At 36.8% G+C, this 23789-nt stretch overlaps 2 protein-coding genes across 2 annotated transcripts in view; both read right to left on the bottom strand.

Annotated features, from left to right (window-relative positions):
• Window positions 1-4533: 4533 nt before the first annotated feature.
• Window positions 4534-12802, bottom strand: r3hdm4 (R3H domain containing 4). Its single transcript, XM_042484014.1, has 8 exons — window positions 12614-12802; window positions 11076-11233; window positions 10717-10838; window positions 10323-10440; window positions 10163-10248; window positions 9722-9807; window positions 8430-8485; window positions 4534-7025 (listed from the first exon to the last, which is right to left on the bottom strand). Exons 1-8 carry the CDS (start codon window positions 12652-12654, stop codon window positions 6922-6924), a joined length of 771 nt encoding a protein of 256 aa, XP_042339948.1. The 5' UTR covers window positions 12655-12802; the 3' UTR covers window positions 4534-6921.
• Window positions 12803-16963: 4161 nt separating this feature from the next.
• abca7 (ATP-binding cassette, sub-family A (ABC1), member 7) overlaps window positions 16964-23789 on the bottom strand; it is a 36406-nt gene continuing 29580 nt past the window's right edge. Inside the window, exons 41-49 of the mRNA XM_042515504.1 lie at window positions 23505-23631; window positions 23249-23311; window positions 22637-22743; window positions 21632-21773; window positions 21366-21500; window positions 20909-21012; window positions 20579-20671; window positions 19905-20154; window positions 16964-19240 (exon numbers count right to left, since the gene is read on the bottom strand). Of these exons, the coding sequence (XP_042371438.1) occupies window positions 18755-19240; window positions 19905-20154; window positions 20579-20671; window positions 20909-21012; window positions 21366-21500; window positions 21632-21773; window positions 22637-22743; window positions 23249-23311; window positions 23505-23631 (1507 nt within the window). The 3' untranslated portion in view covers window positions 16964-18754. The remainder of the gene's footprint in view (window positions 19241-19904; window positions 20155-20578; window positions 20672-20908; window positions 21013-21365; window positions 21501-21631; window positions 21774-22636; window positions 22744-23248; window positions 23312-23504; window positions 23632-23789) is intronic.

Below are 23789 nucleotides of genomic sequence, written 5' to 3' on the forward strand. Positions count from 1 at the left end.
ATGAATTGAGGCAGAAAAGGCACAAATTAATTCATAAAATTCATCAAAATGCAAAAAGTATTTGCTCCGTAAAATTTTCCAGTGGAGGAAACCCAAATCCCCCCCAGTGTCCAAACAAAACATATGTTCTTGTTTGTTTTTTAGACCATCAGGAAAACTATAAAATATGGCTCTCAGCAAGAATCACCATACGATGTACATTTACTTATCTAGGGTATAAAAAAACCCCACAAAACTGAAGGGTGATTCTCCCCTTAATTTTAAATCTAATTTTAATCCTGAAAAATATATATTTTTTACACATTTAAAAGCCTTACAAGTTTCAATTAAAGTAATAAAATGTTTGATAAACAAAAAAGAAAAAAAATCTTCTTTTTTTCATTCATTTAAGGGTTATTGCAACTGATAGTGATAACTCTGTAATACCGTGATACCATTTAATGGCAATATTTTCTGAGACGGTTCATAAAAAATCTTATGCTGTTGCAGCCATAGTCACCATATAAATCTAGGTGTTTATAAGATTGTGAAGGGAATAAGAAAGAAAAAGAAGTGTTACACGATTTATTAGAGCTAATCAGAAATGATCTGCAACTATTTTGATAACGATTAATCGTTTTGGTGAATTTTCAAGCAAATTGCAGAAAATTCTCTATTTCCATTTTCTTAGTTGTGAGGATTTGGTCAGACAAAAATGGATAGGTGCTTTTCACTATTTTCTCACAAATTGTCGACCAAAGCATTAAACAATTGATCATGATTTTTTTTCAGGCAACATCTGTCTAATATATATATATATATTGTTGAGTTGCAGCCTCACAAAATTCTGGTTATTTTCTGACTTTTTTAAAAAAAGAAATATTTGATACTCTTATATCTTCTGGCTTCTAACAGTCCTTACAAGGACTACAAATTGTTATAGTGGACAGTAATTCTTTAAAATAAATAAATATGTATCCTTTACATTGTAAATTACAGTATTTGTCATGGCAGCTGCAGTGAATTGTGTTTACATTTTCTCTCAGTGTTGATTGTTGACGGTCCCTTAGCCCCTGTTCAGCAGGAAGGCTGATGGGAGAACTGAGACAGTGTTCGATGTGAAAACTGCATAAAATAAGCTTCAAAATGAAGAAAAACTCATAACTGACTTACAGTGTTTTGGTTTTTTTTTATCAGAAAAATAGATAGTTTCATTTAACTTCACAAAGCTTAACTCATTTTGAAATTTTGAAGGCGGTAAAGTTGTTAAATTAGTTGAGGGGTACTAACTTTGACCAGTTTTTACTTTTTATGATCAGGCTGCTAAGTGAATGAATGACTTAAGACTGAGAATAACTGATTGTAGATCCTAAACACAAGATGGTAGACATCACCGCAATGATGAAAACAACTACTGCTCTTATTTGAAATAGATTTAAAGATTTACCTGCAAATAAACCAACTTTAAATGCTGAAGGATATGCATTAATTCAACACATTTTAATAAATTTTATTCAGAAAAATTCTAACTATTAAAGGACCCTCAGATGCCCTTCAGCAGAACATATATCTTTTGAAGGCCTGCTCAAAATTGTACAATTTAATGGGCCTTTTTGTGGCTATACAGAATTAAATCTGTGTTTAGGTGTCATATATGTGAAACATATACATGTGAAAATATATTTTATGGTGGAAAAATGATAAACCACAGTGTAAACAACAAACTGGTTTATTCAAACCGTGCGGTAAAAACCATTCAGCCACAGTTAAATAACTCACTGCTGTAAACACTCTTTTCAGTCCTCACCCAACAATTGTTGACAGCTTTCAAAAGTCACCAGCCATGTAATCTATTTCCAAAAATGATTTTACAGTGGGAGTGCTGACTGGTCGGTAGCTGCTTGCAGCTGCTTACTAAAATAAAGAGCTTGAGATATTTAAAACGGAAAACCGATCCTCCTAATGCCTCATCAGATGTAACGGGATCCAGGAGAGAAGTGTGTTCATCACTGAGACACCGTGAGAAATTAAAATTCAACGGGCCCGAGGCTAGCTGCCATGATGACAACTATGATTTCACACTTAATATCAAAATTATTACATGCAGACTGATGCGTTTCAGCCACGGTGGAATTAACACAGGAAATGACTAGTGTTATACCCATGATGTAGTGCGTAAATAAAAAAAAAACCAAGAAAACAGATGGTGACATATGTTACGAGAACACAAAAAGTGCAAAATAAAAATTTTTAGTAAAACTTTTAGTAATAATCAAGCATCCAGCAAAAGAGAAAACTTCAATAATTTCAGGTTAATATTGACATCACTTGTGCTACTTGATCTTAATTAACTACTACAAGTAGTACAGTAGTAGTACTACTACAATTCTTGGAGCAACGATGGCATTCTCACATTAGGAAAAATAATGAGTGTCTGACTTTGTGTTTGACATGCAATTATGAAAATAGCCCCGTTTGAGCTGAATATCTAAAGTACTCAGCTTGTCTGAAGTCTCAATTGATCTGAATAATTTGTGCTCTTAGAATATAATGATAAATGAATATAGTGGTAGATACTTGCAGTTGATGGAGCCCAGTTGCCCTAATTTAGTTTGAACTTCAAACTTTGAAAACGTTTTTCGGGTGAGACAAAATAAACACATCACAGGAAAGACTTAAAAACTGAAGTTTAGGCAATGCTTTAAAGGTGGGTTCAATATTAATTATCAGTATCTGTCAGCCCAACATGCTGTCTATAGTCAATGTGTCCATGCTGACGAGTTTCAGTCTGTTGCTGCTGCTCCTTTTTGTCAACACAGTTGTGTTTTCATATAACATGATTTCTGCATGTCATTTTACAGTTTATGCCTAATGATGATTCTGAGTTTTTACGTTATCTTGTCCACCACCTGCAGTGTGCCATTTTTTCAAAGCTGGCTCTGTTAAAATCAAGGTAACAACTGTTAACAGGAAATATATATATTTTTTAAAACTATAAACTGGTTGTGCCACTGCAGTATACAGTGCATTAAATGATCACTGCACTTGGCTGAATTCTACACCTAGAAAATGTCAAAGTGCAGCTAAAATTATTGTTATATTAATCAACACAGTGTTGAATTAATGAATTAAATGAATTAAATGAAAAATGTTTTGGTAATCTTTGATGCAAAATGTAATGTTTACAGCTTCTCACAGGAGGACTTGCTGCTTTTCCTTTTAACTCTTAAGCTTGGTTTTTTAAACATTTTAAGTTTCTGACAAAACAAACATTGTGAAGGTCTCACTTTGGGCTCTGAGTAGTTGTGACAGTATTTTTCACTATTTTTACAGACCAAACAATCAATTGATTGATGGTTAAATTAATCTCTAGATTAATCCATATTGTAAATAATCATAAATTGCAGTCCTAAATAACCTAGTTTAAAATTAGCTCCATTAAAAAATGTTATGATAAAATAGTGTAAGTAACAACAGAAATTTTTAATCGAAGTACTTTTACTTTTAATACTTTACACATTTTTTTCTGATTACGCTTAAATACTGTTACTAAAGTAACATTTTCAGTGCACGACTTTTACTTGCAATTAAGTATTTCTACAGTGCAGTATTAGTACTGTATTTCTTTGTACGAGTCCGCCATCTAGTGGAGGGAGTCAGGGCGAGCGTGTTCCTGTCATACTGAACGACTGTAGGTCTATGAATTCACTTTCAACAGATTAAGTTTTAGAGGACCATATGTAAATATTTACTTGACAATCTTTCTACAAATTAAGGACCCAATTAACATCTTTTTATCTTTTCAGTAAATCTATTAATATTAATCTAGTAATAAATTTGTCTTAACTGTGCTCATATTTTATATTGGTTTATCAAGTCACTAGGTTTATAGTTTAATATTGCTGTTTAGCTTTCAGGTAGACTCTTAAATAGTATATTATCATAAAACAGAGAAGTTCTGCAGTTGACTCAGTTGCCTGATTAAATAATATTTTGTGATCTTTTGTGAAGCATTTCATGACATCTTAACTTACAACAGTTTTATAGTTTCATGTTTTTAAACTTGCCTGCACACCTTCAGTTTGCAGAAGACCAAATTTCACATCAGCAAACAGACTGTATGTTGAAGTGCTCAAGTTACAGACGTGCAGCCCATGCACCGCACTGAAATGAGTAATATGAGCAAAAAGAAATGCGGTCACATGGTGACTTTCGTAATTTAAGATGTAAATGCCAACAAGTAATGGAAAGGTACCGTGGACATTAACTACATGTCAGTGCAATTATATTAATCATTTGGCAACATAATAATTAACACTTTAATATAACTTGTCATTGTCTCTGTATATGTGCAAGTAAAAGTACAACTGCAGGACTTCAACTTGAAATTAAGCATTCCTATAGTGGAATAATGCTACTTTTACTTACGTAGAAGATCTAAAAACTTTGTCTGCCACTGTTGACAGACTTGTCAGAGCTGTTATTCCTATGTGTATATAAAGTCAGAAAATTGAAGGGTGAATTCATCACAAAAGAGAGGATCAGACTATGAAATGAGAAGAAATATCTTCTATCCTTTAATGGATGCAATGATAATTATAAATAGGTACTGCAGCACACACATATTAAATACACAAAGATGTTTTAGTCTAGTGTATAAAGCTTTCAGACTATTTCAGGCTTCTAAATACAAATGTTGGCACAAGTCAATCATCTGAGTTCATATTTTACAGCACAACTACTTCTACATGTATTTAAAAAGTTGGCAGTACCCCGCGGTGTTGGGGCTGAAGATGATCAAAACAAGTTTATCTTGAAGAGAGTATACAGTACACAGAAAATGACACGTGCGAAATAAACTGCATGACATTCAAAGTGAGAAGTCGAGAGCCTGAGAAATTGGATTTCCACGCAAACAAACACACAAACTTTGGTTGTTGACAAAATGCACCAACAGGTCAAGTTTTGTTGCACTGCCGACGACAGTTTAAAAAGAAAATCGAGGCCAAGATTTTCTTTTTGTTTCCAAAGTCTTCTCAAGTACAAATGTAGAAATATATGTACAGAAAAAAACATAGAAACTTGTATTCATAAGGCAGAAGTGCTTTTCTGTACGTTAATATTGAGATGAAACATACCTGAGAGTCATAACTCAGCAGGTTTTTACCATCAAAACACCTAAAATGTTGTTATTTTTCTACCAATGTAACACATCTACTGCACATACAGTATACCTTCAAACCATATTACATGTAAAAAAAAGAGGCTTTAAATGTTGTAGTTGTGCATGTAGCAAGAAATCCATGAATAAATGTATATGCACAGGCATATTAGCAGTTTTTTTAACTGTGGTATAGTTCCTTAACTTAATCTTTGATTATTGACTGCGACTGTATGACATGTACACCTCGCCTACACCAGTGTGCAGTGACAGAAGCACGTCAGCATTCGGTGTCCACATTGGATGCGTTCAGTCATCATGCTGCCTTACAATCCTGCACTTTAAGCTTGGAGGTGAAAGAAAAGACATGGTAGACACCGTTTGGTTAAAATGTAAGCTTGTCCCTCAGATAATGCGAATAAAATGAGACAAAACTAGCAGAGAAAGATGCACAGAGAGAAAAATCCCCATAAGTTTTACCTAAAGAGGGAGTTTTCTTCTCACGCATAATATAGAGATAGTAATCAAAGACTTACTTCCCGAGCGTAACGTAGGCTGTTATTTCACATCTTTGATGCTTGTTTACCTACGATCATGAGTGATGTGTCTGTGCATTTAATGTGGAGAGATTATTAATATTCATGCTTCACACCTCACCAGACAAATCCCGCAGGCAGTGATGTGTTTCCTGATGCATTCCTCCTCAAAGCACCTTAAGCAAAATGTCATTCATTGTGAGCAAAAAAGGTAACATGTCATGAATGTTTTTTGAATGCTCTGCACCTATGCGATGTGTGTGTAACTATCCTGTTTTTAATTCATCGTGAGCAACACAAGATTCCTTACAGCCTGAACAGGGACTTTATACAAATGGGTTTCGAGTAAATTCTCCACTATTTTTTTGGTAGATATTGTCAGTATTTCCCATCCTGATCGGTCAATTTACAACAGTCTGTTATTTCTGAATAGCAGACCACTGCTATGGACTTTTTCTGATCATTACTGAGTTAAGTGGATACAATAATATACTTTATAAAAAAATGACATCAAATTAGTAATTTGTGTCTAATTATATATTTCTTAAGAAAGCAGCCCTGTAATAAGAAGGATAATGTTTAGTGAGTGGGTCATTATTGCAAAAATAAACCACACACAGGACCTTCATGTGAATAAATTTCCTGCTTGCTGCACATTAACCTTACATATGAATTTGTGCATTATTGAAATAAATATTAAGGTCATTATTTACTTTTCACCAGTCAGTGGGAGCTGTTGACTTGATCATGGAAACGCTCCCACCTCAACAGTCACGTGTGGTTGTGAGTCAGATCATGAGAAATGCTCCGGTGCTGGTTATACTGCGAGATATTACATAATGCAATCAGGAATAAAACTAATCATTAGGGATGTGATAACTAACAACCGTTAAGTGACACCTTGTTACCTTGAAATGACAGGTGTGACAAGATTGAAGAGACATATTTTATGTTGTCTTAACATAATAATATGTTACTTGCTATTATTTGCACCATGAAATTTAATGTTTAACATGTAAAATTTTGCATGTTCACACACTGCCGAACTCTGACATGTTTATGGATAAAACTGATGAAGAATTTTCAAGAGAAAACCAGAGAACAAGCAGAGTAAAGGTTTTCTGAGCTTTGCGGACATTACACAGACATCACATACAAATAGCGCACCTTATCTACATCTCTCAAAGCTCCTGCCCGCAGTAGAGCCGTGCGGAGGAAACAGGGAAACATGGCGTGGTCCTGATCTCAGCTCATCTGCTCCAAGTGGGCAGACAGCAGAAGTATCGGAGGCAGAAACTGTTCTTGTTTATTCACCACTTCAGTCCGACGCGACCCTTTGTAGTCGGTGCCTGAAGGTCCAACAAACAAACGGACTTTGATCACTCTCATGTAACTGGAAAACATCAAGCTGGCTTTGTACGTCCAGCCAGCCTGTGTAAACAGATAAGCATCCATAATTTCTATTAAAACGTTTTATTCAAAAGCTTCAATGTAACGGTTTATTTGCTAAGGTTATGTCTATAGGCTTTTCATGGTCAATACAACTTAAAGGACTATTTCACCCATAAAAATGATAACTTGAAACTCAATGAATCACCTCGCGTTACCTTGAATTCATGTATAAAACTTATTGAGAAACTTTATTACCCATATTCAAAACACCTTTGCATACACAGCCTCACACACGGACGAGTAGCGTGCCTGGGCAGCTAGATGGAATGCATGAGCAGAGTCCAAACAGAGTCCAAAAGTTTTTAAATGAAAAGCATGTGTTTGGGAAGCACTCAACATACAACTGGATAAATTAGACTTGGGTTATACTGCAGGAGCTGTGAGAGAGTTTGTAAACTGATGTTTTCATAAAGTTGTTACTAAATGCTAGCCCTACTTTACTTTAATTCCTCAAAAATGTCCACTGTTTTTTTTTTTATTTTTAGATCACCTTGGAGGCATGCAAGAAAAACAATGTTTTCTGTACTAATTCAGCATAACATGGGGTAAGTAATAAGGCTACAACTAATAATTATTTTCATGGTCAATTAAACTGTCAATTACTTTTTCAAATAAAGGCTTAGTTATTTGGTCTATAAAATGTCAGAAAATGGTCAAACAATATCGATCAGTATTTCCCAAAGCTTGAGGTGATGTTCTGAAGTGTTGTGTTTTGTCCATAACCCAGATACATTTAGTTTACTGTCATATAGGTGAAAGGAACAAGGAAATATTCACATTTAAGGATCTGGATTCATACAATTTTTCTTAAAAAATTACTCAAACCAATCAATTATCAAATTAGTGGCTGATTAATTTAATAGTAGACATCTAATCATCTAATCAATGAATCATTGTAGCTCTAGTGAGAATTCAGTGGGTTAAGTATGTCTTTAAAGGCTGTTTCCTTCCAATATTTTACCCTTCTCTATGCCAGATTGTATGCATTATTGTTTTCACAGTCTTTTGTTGTCATCAGTGTGAAGTTAACAGTTTTAAATAACCAACCGCAGACATTCAATGGAAGAGAAACATTTCTGCCTTAAAATAGAGAGTAAATTCCCCAAATATGTCACTGAACAAATAGTGTTAATAAAAAACACAGTGAGCACAAACACCAATGCAGTCTGCACACAGACAGAAAAACAGACATTAACAAATGATGGTTCAACGTTCAGACATTCTCCTACATATGAAATGTGGATAAACACTAACTGCTCTCACATGCATGTACAGTATGTCTAAAATGTGTTTCCACTCACTTGCAGAGACGAGGTCCATATACTGACAGACAGCGTGAAGCAGTAGTCTCTCAAAGCTGATTCACAAACACAAAAAACAGAGAATGACTTTCCACTCCTCAGTGTTTTAATATAGACTAGTTATAAAAACAATCTACCAGTTTCTCAGCGTAGGCCAATAATGTACATCTATGAGTGTGTTTTAAGCCAATTACTGGACATTTGTTGACATCCTGTTTGTTGTTTTGTGTGTCCTGCTGCATCAATGATGCATAGGGGTTTCTTGTAATCTAATAATATGAAATGGTTTTCCAGGTGGGGAAACATCATCAGGATCCATCAGCCAAAACCTTCAACGTGTATGTCTGTCAGAAGGTTATTACATAAAAGTGTGCCAAAACAACGCAGAGGTGCTGCATTGGTGGTGTTGTGTTGTTTTAGGCACCAGTGAGACAGGAAATGCAATTCAGGAAGCTCAATTTGAGTAACATGAGGGCTTATCAGATGTCAAAATGCAGCATGGAGATTTATAATACTATGAGGCAGGATTTTATATCATTTTCCATAATATCACTATTTGTGTAAGATATTTAGGCCTTCCTAAAAAAAAATATATATATTTTTTTTTATTTCTATTTTTGTGGCTTTTTCATGCCTTTGTTCGATAGGACAGTGCAAGCATGAAAGGGGGACAGAAAGAGAGGGCGACATACAGCAAGGCCAGAATTGAACCTGCAACCGCTGCAGCGAGGACACAGTCTCTGCACTTGGGGTGCCCACTCAATCCACTGAGCCACCAGGCGCCCCAATTTAAGACTTTTTACGACCTTTGTCATATCACAAAGAATGTAATTTAATACCTGTTTTGGGATCATATGAGTCAAACTATAGTTAAGAAACAGAAGGGACTAGAATTATCTATTATTATATCACATTTTTTCTCAGCAATTTATAACAATAAATAATGATATAATTAATCACATTAATGCCACCAAAACCAGGATAAAGCAGCATAAACTAGATATATCGGGTTACATTCCCATTTTCCTATCTTCCAAAGCTGTAGTGAGACTGTACTTTTAGTGTACAGCTGTAAAACATTTCCAAACAGTCATTACTTGGTTAGAAAAAAACTTTTTATAACTAACATTACTGCCTACTGAAGGCAAGAGAAACCATTTAAGACTTGTGCATATACATTTTACAACTTTATACTTCCTTAGGTCTCTCTTTTCTTTTAAGGAAATTGAATTCAATGCTTTTTAAGACTTTAAGTCCTACAGATACGTTGAGTTTAAAAAAAGGATTTCTACCTGCTGGCGAGGTTTGTTGTGTAAACTGAGTGAGGCTGAGCGATGAAGAAGCTCAGAAGGTTTTCCTCAAGTACTTCCAGAGTTCCCTGTGAGGAGAAAAAAAAATAGTTGGTGGCAGCCAAGAGGTTCAGTCTCCAGAACAATCATGTGTCCTCAACATGATTAGTGTTTAAGTTAAGTACTGTGGGGTTCCCCGGTGAGTCAGGGTTTTGGTCAAACCTGTTTTTGTAAAAATCTGGAAAGGAATGTCCCAGCATGTTTTGTGATGAGCTAAAAATATCCAATGACGTACAAGAGAAGGAAAAACTGACTACTGAGTAGGTAAATAGACAGCTGGTAAAGCCTCTGAGTTTGATGCACAGCAGAGATGCATGAGAGACATGTTCAAATTACTACCATGCAGACCGAGACTCCTGTCATGCACATAGAGATGACACTCACCATGGGGATTTGTTTCCGTTTGAGAGTCGCTCGCAGCCTGCGATCGATTCTCTGGAAGCAGTCCTGAGCGCTGAAGGCAGGATTTACTGTTAAGAGATGAGTAACGGTCAGTCATTCAGCCATACTTAAAGACCCAACAAGAAGAGGCCGAGACACTCACCATTCCTCTCGTCTTTGAGGGGCCGGTTGGTGTTTTTCTTCTTGGCCCCTTCCTGCTCCAGCAGAGACAGCAGCCTCTCCTGCTCCTCACCGGAGCAATTCATGAAGTCATTCCACGGCTAGAAGAACAAGGGACAGAGGAGTCCATTTGTTAATTAATGCTTGTTTTATTGATTGCTTTCAGATTTTATTATGCTTTGATTACTGATGCAAGAAAAGTTCTGTTTTTTTTTAACCAGTTTAAAAGGTTAAACTTCCACCAATACACACCTGTCTTAAAACTCAGTCTTTTGTGGTAGTAAGAAAAACAGTAAAGCAAAAGCCAAGACAGAACTAACACCACTCCTGCAGCATTAAAGAGCAGCAAAGTTTAAGCCCAGCAAAAGACGACTTACCTCTATATAGTTTCCATTGGTGCAGGCCTCAGTGAAGATGGACGGGATCGCTGGGTTACTGCAAACTTCCAGATCATCTTTGGAGCACTCATCCCTCTCAAGAAGATTAGCAAGAAAGCGTGCTGATTTTTAGAGATGAAGACAGAGACGGACAGTGGTGAAATGAGCAAAACTTTAAAGAATTATGAATGTAAAGTGGTAATTCTGGAAAAAAACAACAACTTTGAAGCAATAACAATTCAATGTAAATGCTCTTTTTCACTGTTGAAGGCACACATACTTTAAGGCTTGTCTGGCATTGCTCAGCCTGCAGTGGATGACAGCATCTTATAATCTGATCATGTGAAATAAGATCTTACTGTTCTCCTGTCGGCGGAGGCTCTTCTTGCCTTTGGCTCGGGGAGTGAGGTCAGAGTTGCGGATGGCTTGATTGATAAAGAACTGCTTCTTTTTGGTGGGAGACACTCGCTTGGCTGGAGAGCTGGGCAGAGAGGTGCATTTACGCTCCTCTATCAGGCTGGAAAACAGAGGACAAGATGTCAGTTTAGCCAATTTAGTAACATATATCTTGAAGAGGGTGTAACAGCTCTTCAGATCTTACCAATTTAAGTTATTTTATGTTCAAGAGATGTAGTTAATTTGTTGTAAGTTTTTTATGTGATACCCACTTTCCCAAGCTGCTGCATATTTTGCTTCGGCCCATGATTATTCAGCATTTTCTAAATTGTCCTTAATCATATTAAGTGAGAGTATATGCAAAATTGTAAAGATTCCACTGTGAGCTACACGTATAGGCTGATGGTGAGACATGCTCTAATCTCAGTACAATGAATATAGATAAAGATTTTTGAGTGACCTAATATTGACCCATATCAATGGACTTGCACTGCTTTTTAAGTCTGACATGCTCTTAATCATGCAACATTTTTAAGTCTGTGCAGTGTTTCGGCTATGAGGAGGACATTGAGACCTGGTCTGTCAGCCCCTACAGCAATATCTTATTGAATAATTGCAAAATGCCATGCAGCATGTCCCAATGACATAATCTCAACTGGCATTTTGTCCAAGGCAAGGTGGTGGTGAAAGGTGAAAATGATTACCAGGCTGCTAAAACACCTTAAAGCTCTCATTATTAAAAAGCTTTGAGGTTAATAATTCTCTGTCACTGTGCTGCTTCTTTTTTTCTCTGCAGTATTTTAAATGGATCACAGAAGTAGGAGCATCCTGCAGGAGCTGCAGATGTAGGTCAGTGGGTGTTGTGTGAGTGGGTTTTCTGCTTGTGAGTTGCCATTTTTAGCCTGAGCCCTGCAGGTTATTGGCCACACTACAGCAACATAATACAATATAACCTCTGCCTGGGTTAGTCAACGTTAGATTTCCCGTAATTTTATGCCACACAATATCCATTTAACATATAAACCTTAGCCAACTTTGAAGCATAACTACAGTTTAGCCAACATTTCTAAACATAACCACTATGTCCCTGTAACTTAATCTCTACATGATATTTACAAGAAAACCTTCACATAAACAGTATAAGATGTTTAGTAACAAGAGCCAAGCTCATCAGCTCATGTATAGTATAATAGTAGAAACACCGAGACATGACTTAAAATGTTAAACACCTCAGCACAAACAAACATATCCAGGTCAGTTAGCTAGTTAGCTGCCAGCTGTTAAACGGCTAACACAGAAATATAGTTAAACTCGGCAGCCTGTAAATACCGTAATATTAACATGAACTCATTTGGCATGATTAGCAGGAGAGCTGCCTAACGCCAGCTAATCTAAAGCGTTTAAAGCTCCAGACGTAATAATATATCTATTTAACTGGAGTTATAATTCGGGCTAACGCTAACTAGCTTGCTAACGTCAGATGCTCGTTATTTTCACTCACATATAATCCTGTTCTTCATTGTTATTTGTCAAAACGACCATCTTATTCAAACAAAACAAACGGAAAGAAGCAACGCTCTGGTTCCTAACCGTATGTGAAAAAAAAACAGTCGGGACAAAAAAAAAAACAGAAGTAAAAACGGTTGTGTTTGCTCGACAAGCTCTCAGCAGCTAGCTCCTCGGCTGCTAGCCGGACTGCGGACAGAAATAGCTGCTGTTTGTCCTCCTACTATAAACAAAGAGAGGAGAAACAGTAAGAGCTCTCACTCTGTCTCTGGAGCTGCGGTTTGTAAGGCTGTCTAACATGATATAATCACTTCAACATATCACTCACGCTTACTTCTATTTAACACATTTAAGAGCATTTGTATTTTCAAAATCAAATTTTCCACCATAGATCTTAGAGTCTAAACATTTTGATTTTTTTAAGGTTTCTGTTGCTGAAAATATGCAGAAGTCAATTAAAAAATGTACAGAAGTACTACTACTATTACCAGTAGTAGTAATAGCAGTAGTAACAGTAGAAAATGTAGCAGTAGTAGTAGTAGTAGTAGTGGTAATAGTAGTAGTTGGAGTAATACTACAAAAAGAAGGTGTAGTAGTAGTGGGAAGAGGCATAGGCTACTACTAGTGCTACCACTACAACCAGTAGCAATAGTAGTAGCAGTAGTATTAGTAGAAGTAGCTTAATTTTATCAGTTGTATTTGTAGTAGTAGTAATGGTAGTAGTAGTAGTATTGGATAGCAGTAGTAGCAGCAGCAGCAGAAGTAGTAAAAGTAGTCATCGAAGTAGTAATAGTAGTAGTTGGAGTAGTATTACAGGTAGTAGGAATAGTAGTAGGAGCAATAGTCATACTACTAGTACTACTACTACCAGTACTAGTAATAATAGTAGTTGTACTACCACTAGTAGTAGCAGTGGTAGAAACAGTAGCGGTGTAGTAGCAGCAGAAGTAGCAAAAGCAGTCGTAAAAGTATTAGTAGTAGTAACTGATAGTTTTTGGAGTAATATTGTGTAACGCCTGTGCAATTTCCTATTTTGCAATATTCTGCTACCTACTGTGCAATAATATTGGTAGGCTAAATTTGTATATTTTTACGGTAAATATACTACATACCGTGTGTGTATTTCGGTTATCTTGTTAAAAATGCTGAAAAGCTTTTGGGTTCACTCAAAGACACTCAAAATCATTTTTATTTTCTAGCTACTTTAATAGATTGTTTTTGGTCATTTTGGAGGAGAAAAACAAGCTTAAATAAAGTCATACTGATGTACAGCCTAATAATTTAATCGGCAAATTTAAAAAAAAAAAAAAGATTAGAAATTCATCACAAACGAAATGCAGAAGATTTGCTTTACTTTAGCTATGAAGACGTAAATGAATGTGGACTTGTTGAAAACCTACAAAAACACTCCTACGTCCCATTAAAAATCACTCATTAATGCTATGTGAACAATTTCTTCAAATGTGGCAGATTCAGCATACAGAAAAATTTTCATCAGAAACTTTTTCTTTCTTTCTTTCTTTTTTTAAGCTCCTGAGTGATTCATCTTGGAGATAGACAATCTTTGGCACACCCAACGTAGCAAATTCCTGTAATAACTGGCAAAATAAAGCCTCTGCCACCTCTGTCATCTTTATAATCCAGAATTTGGAGTGGTTTCAGCTCAACCATAATCCAGCCTTTCATAAAACCTTAAATGACAGTGATTTATTTTCTCCACTCATTAAGGGTGACTGGAGTTTGTGTGCATGTTACCATAACAGCAAGTTTAATAGGCCTACCACACAGTCATCTAATTGTTCTGAACTTTTCTTTTCACTGCTGCTGGAGAAGAAAGAGCTGTCCAGTTTGTTATCTTTGCAGAACACAAAACTCTATCAACTCACTGATTTTTTCAATCTTCAGCTTTTTTGAGAGATGTTTAGACATTATTACAGAAAACTCTCAAAGGTGTTTTTATACAAACTTTGGAATGAGGAAAGAGAAGACAAGGTCAGTAAAACTAGAAACAAATGAACCAGAAACGTGTCCGATGATTGTGCGTAAAGTGGAGAAATCAATGCCCAAGATGAGAACTGTAAAGTCAAAGCAGAAGATGGAAGTTGCTACATCAATCTGCAAATCCACCTCAGCCAAGGAGGTTACTACACGAGAGAAATCAGGGAATATAATGAAGCTTTGTGTCAATCTGATGCCTGTTCTGGCTGCAGCTAAGGAGCCTGTGGAGGAAGAGGAGAGGACAGAAGAGGAAAACAGCTGTACAAGCAAAAAGGAACCAGAAACCAGCTGCAAAAATGACCCATCTGCCATTAAATCAGTGAAACAAACACTTGATTATTTCACAGGATTACATTTGGAAACTGACACCAAACAACCACCTCGGTCTGTGCTGCCGCCTATAACTCAACTTAAACCAGCTCCTGAGAGCTGTGACTGCCACAAGAGATGTCCCACTCCTCTGCCTCCCATCAGTTTATCTGAGCAAACAAGGATCATCTCTTCAAACTTGACTATAAAGGGCTGCAGAGGCGACGGATTAGTTTCAGAACAAGTGGCCGACAGCAGGCCCTGGATAGACAATCCCCTGTTCTCCAAAAGTGTGAGTAAACTACAAAACCAGCTAACTAAAATCATCTTAATTATTCATTTTTATTCATCATTAAATACTGATTACATCTCCTTAATATCATGAGATAAAGAAAGAGAAAGATGAAGAGAGCTTAAAAATAGCTAATGTAAAAGTAGCTAATGTAAAGGTGGTTCAATTAAAAGGACATTAGTTTAAATATTTGGACTACCTTGACTGGAAACCAGGAGGACTTGCATCATCATGAACCGGTCAGGCACAACTTGCAGTGCACTGTGATTGAGAGGAAATGATTAAGTCACAAGGGGAAGAACACATTAGCCAAGTAGAGTAGAAATAAATGGGGTTTTGAGCAATAAAATGACTTTTAAAAGTCAGCACCTTTCCAGGAAATGACTGAATCACTGGTGTTGATACACCCTTTGATTTGACTCAACGAAGCTTTTTACCCTTGAAATGAAAAAAATTACATGCACTTATTTGCTTACACACCAATGCATCAGTATTAACACTAAAATAACATCACATACATCAGCCACAGGGGACATTTCTCTGCAGAATGAGTGCTGTAGATAAGTTAAGTATTTTTTGATGTTAATACTTAAGTTGTAATGTAGTACCGTAGTATTTCTACATAGTGGCATTGGTAACACGATCTGAGCACTTCTTTCATCATCAGATACTCTACATCCTACAAAAAACATACCAACAAACTAAAACAGGACAGGGAATAAGATTCCTTATCTGAATAAAATGGTTATCAACTTCTCTCTTGTTCTCTGTGCAGAGATCTCCTGAGTTTCGTCTTCCTGAAATCTCCTTGTCCAGTCTGGACACTCTGCTGCAGACGGTTACACAGAAATTGAGGAGGAAGAGGAAAAGTCGTGACGAAGGACTGTGGAGACATGTGCAGTCTGATCACCTGCTCGTGGCTGTTAGTGAACAACGTTTGAGAGAGAAGAACGTCACAGAGAACAGAAACCTGGCCAGAATGTAGGTTGAAGGTCATGAGTACAATTTTGCAAAAGTTATAATAGTTTTAGTTATAATACTAAAGGGGAATGTCCATTATCAGGGTTACATTAAGGTTGCAGCATTGTTAACATTTGATTATTATACATGTGTTATAAATTAAGTACCAGATATGAAAACAGTAACTTACCCTCTAGATTTGGGTTCCTGTCAAACGAGCTAACGTGAACAGACACATGCGATAACATTTGATAATTAGTTAATTTAAATACGATTTCATCTTCAAGAAATAATAAATGTGAACACATTTAATAGCTTTAACAGAAGCCTCAAACAGTGTCAAAAATGTGTTATGAGGAAAATCTTAAATTACTTTTTAAAGACTGACTGTATCACAGTAATGTATGCTAAAGAGCAACTGACATGAATTGTAGTGTCCCATGATGGTCTAAATACAGTTTCTACCCTGGCAAGAAACAAACAACAACAACAACAACAAAACAGAAAAAATGTACTGAAATCTTAAAAATGGTCAATCCTTAGAAATCAAATATTTAAAACATTAGTTATTACTGAAACCTTGGTGGATACCTAAGCATACCTAGGTATTAGTTTTTGTTATAAGTCGATTTTTTTGCAGATGGTTGTATCTTTGTGTAAATTTAGAAGTTTATTTATCTAAAAAATATTAAATTTAAAATATAAAGAAAACTGTTCATTTAAATTGTTTTTTGTCTTTTTCCTTTTTACAGTGAAGCTGTAACAGAAACATCAGTGGGTGTAAACAGACAGATGAGGCTCCCTCCACTTTTATCTGCACCAAAACCAATGCTCATCCTCACTATGACGAAGAAAAACCTCCTGACTTCCAACACGCTGCAGTGATTAATCAAAAACAACAAACTGGACTCAAAGCGTACAGCACACTATTTTTTTTTAAAAGAGTACAGGAAACCATATAGTTTTATTTTCCTTCAGGACAAAACATTCACAACAGACATATACCCGTTTTTCTTTTCTATACTAGCACATCCTCAGTATATAATGATCATCTTATAGTAGATGCACAGATTAATTAATGTTCAAGTACAACTTTTCAAGCATAATACCTTATAAGTACATTCAGAAGTACAAACTTTCATTTCAAAATGACACATCCATAATTTTAATCCATCTTAATGCTTAAGTTCTGCATAATTTTAGCTTTTTCTTCCTCTTCTTCTTTTTCTTTTTAATAAATTAACCTTTTTAAACATAAAATTTTATGTTGTAATAGTTTGCATTTTGGAATGAAACCCTTCTGATACTTTATGTTTGTCTCATGCCTAAAGTTACTATTTTAACAATCTTTAGAATATGTTACAGTGCAGTAACAACCTGCTTTGGACATTCAGTCAGCGGTGTCATTTTTTGATAGAAAAAAAAAAGAAGAAAAAGAAATTCAGAGTTTATTAAAAGAAACGTAAACAAATAAAAAACATAACAACTGTTGACCCAAGGCAATGTTGTTGTGTCTGGTGTTTGCAGCTCAGACTGAATTATTTTATCTATTATCATTTCTTTGTTTAAATTTGGAGTGCTGTAGTTTGGCGTAATGTAAAATGAAGCTACAACAGCCTAGAGTCATACCTGTGTGTCTGGACCTTTTCAATAGTTTTATAATTTGAAAATTCTTAAATTAAGACATCCTGAACTATCAAGAGAATCTGCAGTTAATATGTTAGACCAGTATGTTATGTATATAACGATGAAAAACTAAACATGATTTAATTACTAAATAACCAAAATGACAGCAAATACCAGGCAGAAGTAAAGATTTTCTTCCCCCTGTTTGGACAGTGACACTGTTACCCAATCACACAAAATAAGAAACAAAAAATACAAAAACAAAAACATTTTTGACAGATAGAAGACAACATGAACTCTTGATTGACAATAACACTTGTAAAGTTCATCATTAAATATTTCACAATGAACTTGCAGTAAGAATTCTCTCCATATAAGAGATACTGTATATTGTCTGCTTTCTGACACATAAAACCATCTTAATAATCAAATGTAACATGCTCCACTTACTGTTTGAGATTTTGCAGCATTTTCTTTTTTTAAAGTGCTTTCAGCAAAATAAAGATGCGATAGTGAGGGGTCTAATGATTGAGCCCTGAGGAACACCACCCCTTGATCTTACATTGAGCCTTGCATAATATTTTTTCAGGATAAATAGCTTTGGGCTAATGAGTTTGATACAGAAAGAGAAGACACAGTGTAAGATTTATAAACCCAAATACAGGTTAGAAAGCTACAGATATGTTAACAAGGTGAACAAGGCACGAAAGCCATTTTAGGAAGTACTCACCTGTCTTTCTTCAGAGGAGGCCAAGGGGATACATTTACCTCTAATAGTGACTTTCAATGCCATCTTTTCTACTTCTTACTCCGATGAGCTGTGTCTTTCTATGTTGCATATTGAGGTTGCTGCCATCACTGAAAAACATTAAAATGCACAAGAACGAGTAATAAAAAGCTTTCGACTGTAGTTGGTCCTATGAACCTCTGCTTGTGTCGCACCAGTCCACTTTACAGTGCACTGTCCTGTGTGTTGCCGTCGACTATAAAGAGTGCAGATGGACTTTTACTGGAGTATTCTGTTTTATGTTTGGACCCACTGGATTTACTGGATTCTCCCTGAACTCCAGTATTACTGCTGTCCGATCCACTGCTCCCCCTCCGACTCTTCCTCTGAGCCTTCTGCTCTCTCTGAGGTACTTTGGTCATTACCATACTGCTGCTTTTCTCTCCATTAGCTTTGCTTTCTTTAGATTTGACCTTACCAGGTTTTGTCTTTTTTGATTTGCCCTCTTTCGGTTTGCTGTCAGTTGATTTTCCCTGCTGCTGTGTAGTCTTGCTCGGTTGAGGGGGTGTGATTGGCGGCTGTGGTTGGATGGTGGGAGTGTTAATCCTGGCAGGAGGCGCAGTCAGGTTGCTCTGTACTGTTCTGTTGCTGACGACCACATCTGTGAGGAGGTCGTCATCTGTCTGCTCTTTGGCAAAGTTGACAAACACCTACAAAAATGAAGCAACTTTAGTGTTATTCTTTTTTAAGTTTTTTTATTTTAACCTGTCCTGTTCGGCAGCTTAGGCATGCAGTATGAGAGGTCTGGATGCCTTGAGGTGCCATAACAGATTTGCTCTGCAAAGGAGGAGTCTGATATACTTCTTCCTGTTGCAGTCTGCACTGAGATTTATTGGCAAGGCTACCGGACAGCACAACGTTTGAGTGGATAGGGAGAGAAAAAACACGTGGTGACATCACTTACTTAAGGTTATGTACAATCTTGCCTAAATGTTTGTTGTAACCTTCTAATGTGAATTTTTTAGTCGAGTGAAAAAAGTTAGATGATCTACGTACTTTAAATATTGAAAAAAGAAAAGTGGCACATGAAAAACAAGATCTATATAAGTATCTTTTTGGTTTACCTTAAAAAAGCTTGTTATATTATTCATTAGGTGTGGTAAATGTACAGAGTGTTGCTGGTTCCACTATCCTGATCTGCATAAAAATTAGCCAGAAAGCAAAGCATGATGGAAAATAGCATCTGTTGAGCAGCTGACACCTTGCCTCATTAAAGGACATTTGACATGCAAAGCTCTATTTAGTACCATCTACAAAAGATCTTGGATCAGGATCATTACATAACACCTTTGCAGAAACATGAATTGTCCTCACCTGGTCCAGGGTGGTCTGTGAAACAGAGAAGTCGATGACACCCAGCTCCTCATAGTTGTTGGCCAGCACGTCGAAGACACGAGCTAGGCAGCATGCCTGCGATGGCAGCTGGTACTGCAGCACGCTCTGGTGGCGCTCCTTCAGCTCGATGCTGGGAAAAGAGCTCTTCATATAAGTGCTGATGGGGCATGAGTCTGGGTCAGATTTTGTGTCCGCTAGGCGAAGGATGATGGTGTAGCCATCACCAAACCTGAAAGATTAAGGGCAGGAAGAAACAACAGTCAAGACTGCATATGCACTATTAAATCATTACAGTTTACTTTAGTTGGATTCAGCTCTAAAAAAAAAACAAGAAGACTTGACAAAAGACACACAATACAGATAAAGGAAATCTGACCCTGACCTCTGCAGTAAATCATGACAGTAAACCCCATCAAGTGACTCATTCAGCTGCTTTTTTAATTCGACTGTTAACTCTTGGACAGCAATCAAACCAGGAGGAACGCTTTGGTTTCAACACCTTTTAAAAGCCTGGCATTCATTTAGTGACTAGTACAAATGAGGTCATTCAAAATGAGGCATTTGAAACAGCACAACATGCATTCATCAACTAATAAATTATAGTTGAGGCTTCACTTGTATTGTTGAGGTCAGATATGATAGAGTGTGCTTACCTGTTCTTCAGGTGTTGTACAGATCCGAGACACTGGAATCTGCCGTTGACCATAATGGCCATTCTGGTGCAAAGAGCCTCACATTCCTCCATACTGACCACACAGACACACGATAAAATCAATTAACATTTACACTATGAAGAAACTTTTACATGAAAACACATACACATACATACAATACACACAAGTCTGTAGCACAATATAATTTACAATGTTTTTCAAATTTGTGTTTTTGTGATTTTCAGTGCTCCATTTAAGGAACAGGAAGTTGTAGATGAGCATCTTATATTTCAGCCATGTGAGTGTAATCTTACATACAGCTCTTCCTACCTGTGGGAGGTGAGAACTACAGCTCTTCCCTCTTTGGTTACGCTGAGGATGCAGTTCCACAGAAACCTTTTGGCTTTTGGGTCCATGCCAGTGGTGGGCTCATCCTGACAAGAATTAATTGAATCAAAATATAAACTAAAACAGCATGTAAGTCAAAATACTAAAACATTTTAACAGCAAAAGTGAACACACTCTGAACACACAAAAGATTAAAACTGATAAAAGTGTAATATCACTAATGATTAAGTTTTATGTGCAATATATTAGTTGTGCATCTATGTTTTTAATAAAAGGTTTTTATGTGCAATATTTTGAGATATGTATGTGTTTTTAATGTTTAAAATGTTATTTATTCAAATGTAAATGTACATTCAGAGCCCCTTTTCCATGTTTATTATTATAACGAGTGTTATTAAGTTTAGTTGCACTTCAGCTGTTTGTTGTGTTTGTTTCTCACCAGGAATATAACAGGCGGAGCCCCGATGAGGGAGATGGCAGTGGAGAGTTTTCTTTTGTTGCCTCCACTGTAGCCTCCAGCCTCCCGCTCAGCGTACTGGGACAGTCCCAGCTTCTTCACCCCCCACTGAGCCACCTGCAGGACAGCAGAGAAAGTATATCACTGTTTGATTAGTCTACATCAATTATCAGTATCTGACAAATTCAGAAATCACAAGACTCAAAGTCTTTATTCATGTTTGGCTGTGAGCCACTCCTCCACATTACCTTAGCAACAGACTCCTCTGGCACTCCTCGCAGACGGGCGTACAGCTCCAGATGTTCCCGACCTGTCAGCAGGTCGCTGATGGCATCAAACTGTGGACAGTAACCCATCAGCTGGTGGACTCGCTCCATCTCCGTCAATACACTGAAAAATACAGAAACACACAGTTTCACAGTACAACCATTGCTTATACTGCTGCTATTAGTAGCACTACTGCAACAACTGTTGCTATTATTACTACTACTATTACTACTACGATGGACTACTGATGGTACGACCGCTGCTGCTACTACTAAGTAGTTATTACCGAGGCACTACCAATATACTACCTTTACTTCTGCTGCAGATGTTACTATGATTTTAATGATACTACTACTGAAGTGACTTCAACTTCTGTCACCTCTGATAATTCTACTACGTCTACATCTTCTACTGCTGCAACTACAAATATTACTGCGATTATTGACCTGCAGTTAATACTAATGCTGCTTCTGCTATTGATGCTACTTGTACTTCTGCTTCTGACATTACTATTTATGCAACTATTACAATAAGAGGTACTCCTACTACTGCTGCTAACACAACCTCTTCAACTGGCACTCTTTCTACCACTAATTTCCTGCTACTATTGATACAATTACTACTACTACTACTACTACTACTACTATTTAGACATTTATATACAGTAATGACAACAACTTATTTCAAAGTTTAACTGCCAAATAACTTAATATCATATGCAACTAATCCAATTAGTATATACTGAAAATGAAATGTTTTTAATGTCTTTAATGTGCTCAAAAAACCCCAACACTGTTAGCACATTTTCTATAAATCCAGCATCCCATCCATATTCCTGCCCTGTTATATCCAGGACAGGTAATCATTCATGTCTCATGCCACCCAAGTCTCATGTTTGATGTCATTTACTTTTGATTTTTTTCACTTTATGAGATTTTAAGGCCTTTATAAAAGTTGAATACCTAGATAGTGCAAAGGGTTTGTACCTGTACTGATTAAGGAAAGCCTCTCCGAAGGTGACGTCCGTGTCTCCTGTCAGCATGCGAAAGGTAGAGGTCTTCCCTGCTCCGTTCACCCCCAGCAGACCAAAACACTGGAGCACACGACATCATACAACTTTAGTTATTAATATATCTACACGTGTACCAGCTGTTGTCAGCAGCTGAGACTGTTCCCTTGAGACTATGTGAGGTTATTTAGTCAAAACTTAGCTAAAATGTGCAAATGTGACAGATGTTTCATTGTAAAGTAGCTGCAGCAGAATCTACTGCAGTGGTAGCAGTTAATAGTTGTGGTCGTAGCTGTGCGGCAGCAGTATTTTTAGAAGCAGCAGCTCCAGTTGTGAAAGTATTTTTAGTGGTTACAGCAATAGAAGCAGCAGCAGGAGCAGCTGTAGTAGTAATACTAACACTAGTAGTAGTAGTAGCGATAAAATAATAGGTGGATATTGTCCAAAATTACCTCTTTTGGGAGATAATGACTGTATCTACGGCAGATATACATGGCTGACAAACAGTGCAGATTAGAATAAAAGTCAGACAATGTGTGTCTGCATTCTCTTATTTTAAATGAATGATTTAGTTGTGTGAATCTCTCACCTCCCCACGGGGAATCCCGAGGCAGAGACGATCCACGGCCGGCTTCTTGCCTGATTTATAAACCTGCAAAACAAAGCGTCTTTTGTTTTAGCATCAACCAGGAATTCTATATGTCATTGAAACATAGAAAAAAGAATGCAAACAGGACTCAAATGAGTAATCTTTTTTTGGCATCAAAGCTTGATGTCAACTGAATGCAGAGATTTGCTACAATTCAGCCTCAGGAGCATCAGTGAGTTAAGTTAAATAGTTGTACCTTGCTGAGGTCTATCATGGTGAGGATGTCTGATTGTGCTTTGCCACTTATGACCCTCTCTCTCTCCCTGGCGACATCCTCATCCTCTGGGCCAAGATGAGGCATCTGAGGCTCGGTCCACCACGGCCTAAGCAGAGAGAAACAAGGTCACCCTGTATCATTTAGTTTTACTGATGTGTATCTATGTCAGACATCTACCTCTTGTTCCTACACATGGAAATAACTGATTTCACACAGTCATTTCAAAACAGATCGAGCAGCTCGGCTCTAACCAAAAGCTCTGTC

The sequence above is a fragment of the Plectropomus leopardus genome, chromosome 3, assembly GCF_008729295.1.
Source record: "Plectropomus leopardus isolate mb chromosome 3, YSFRI_Pleo_2.0, whole genome shotgun sequence".
Lineage (NCBI taxonomy): Eukaryota > Metazoa > Chordata > Actinopteri > Perciformes > Serranidae > Plectropomus > Plectropomus leopardus.

Coding starts and splice junctions, on each gene's coding strand:
- r3hdm4 (XM_042484014.1), bottom strand. CDS start 12,654: ATGGTCGTTTTGACAAATAACAATGAAGAACAGGATTATAT. Junction 11,234..12,613: donor AATGAAGAACAGGATTATAT/GTGAGTGAAAAT, acceptor TCTGTTTTCCAG/CCTGATAGAGGAGCGTAAAT. Junction 10,839..11,075: donor CCTCCGCCGACAGGAGAACA/GTAAGATCTTAT, acceptor TCTAAAAATCAG/CACGCTTTCTTGCTAATCTT.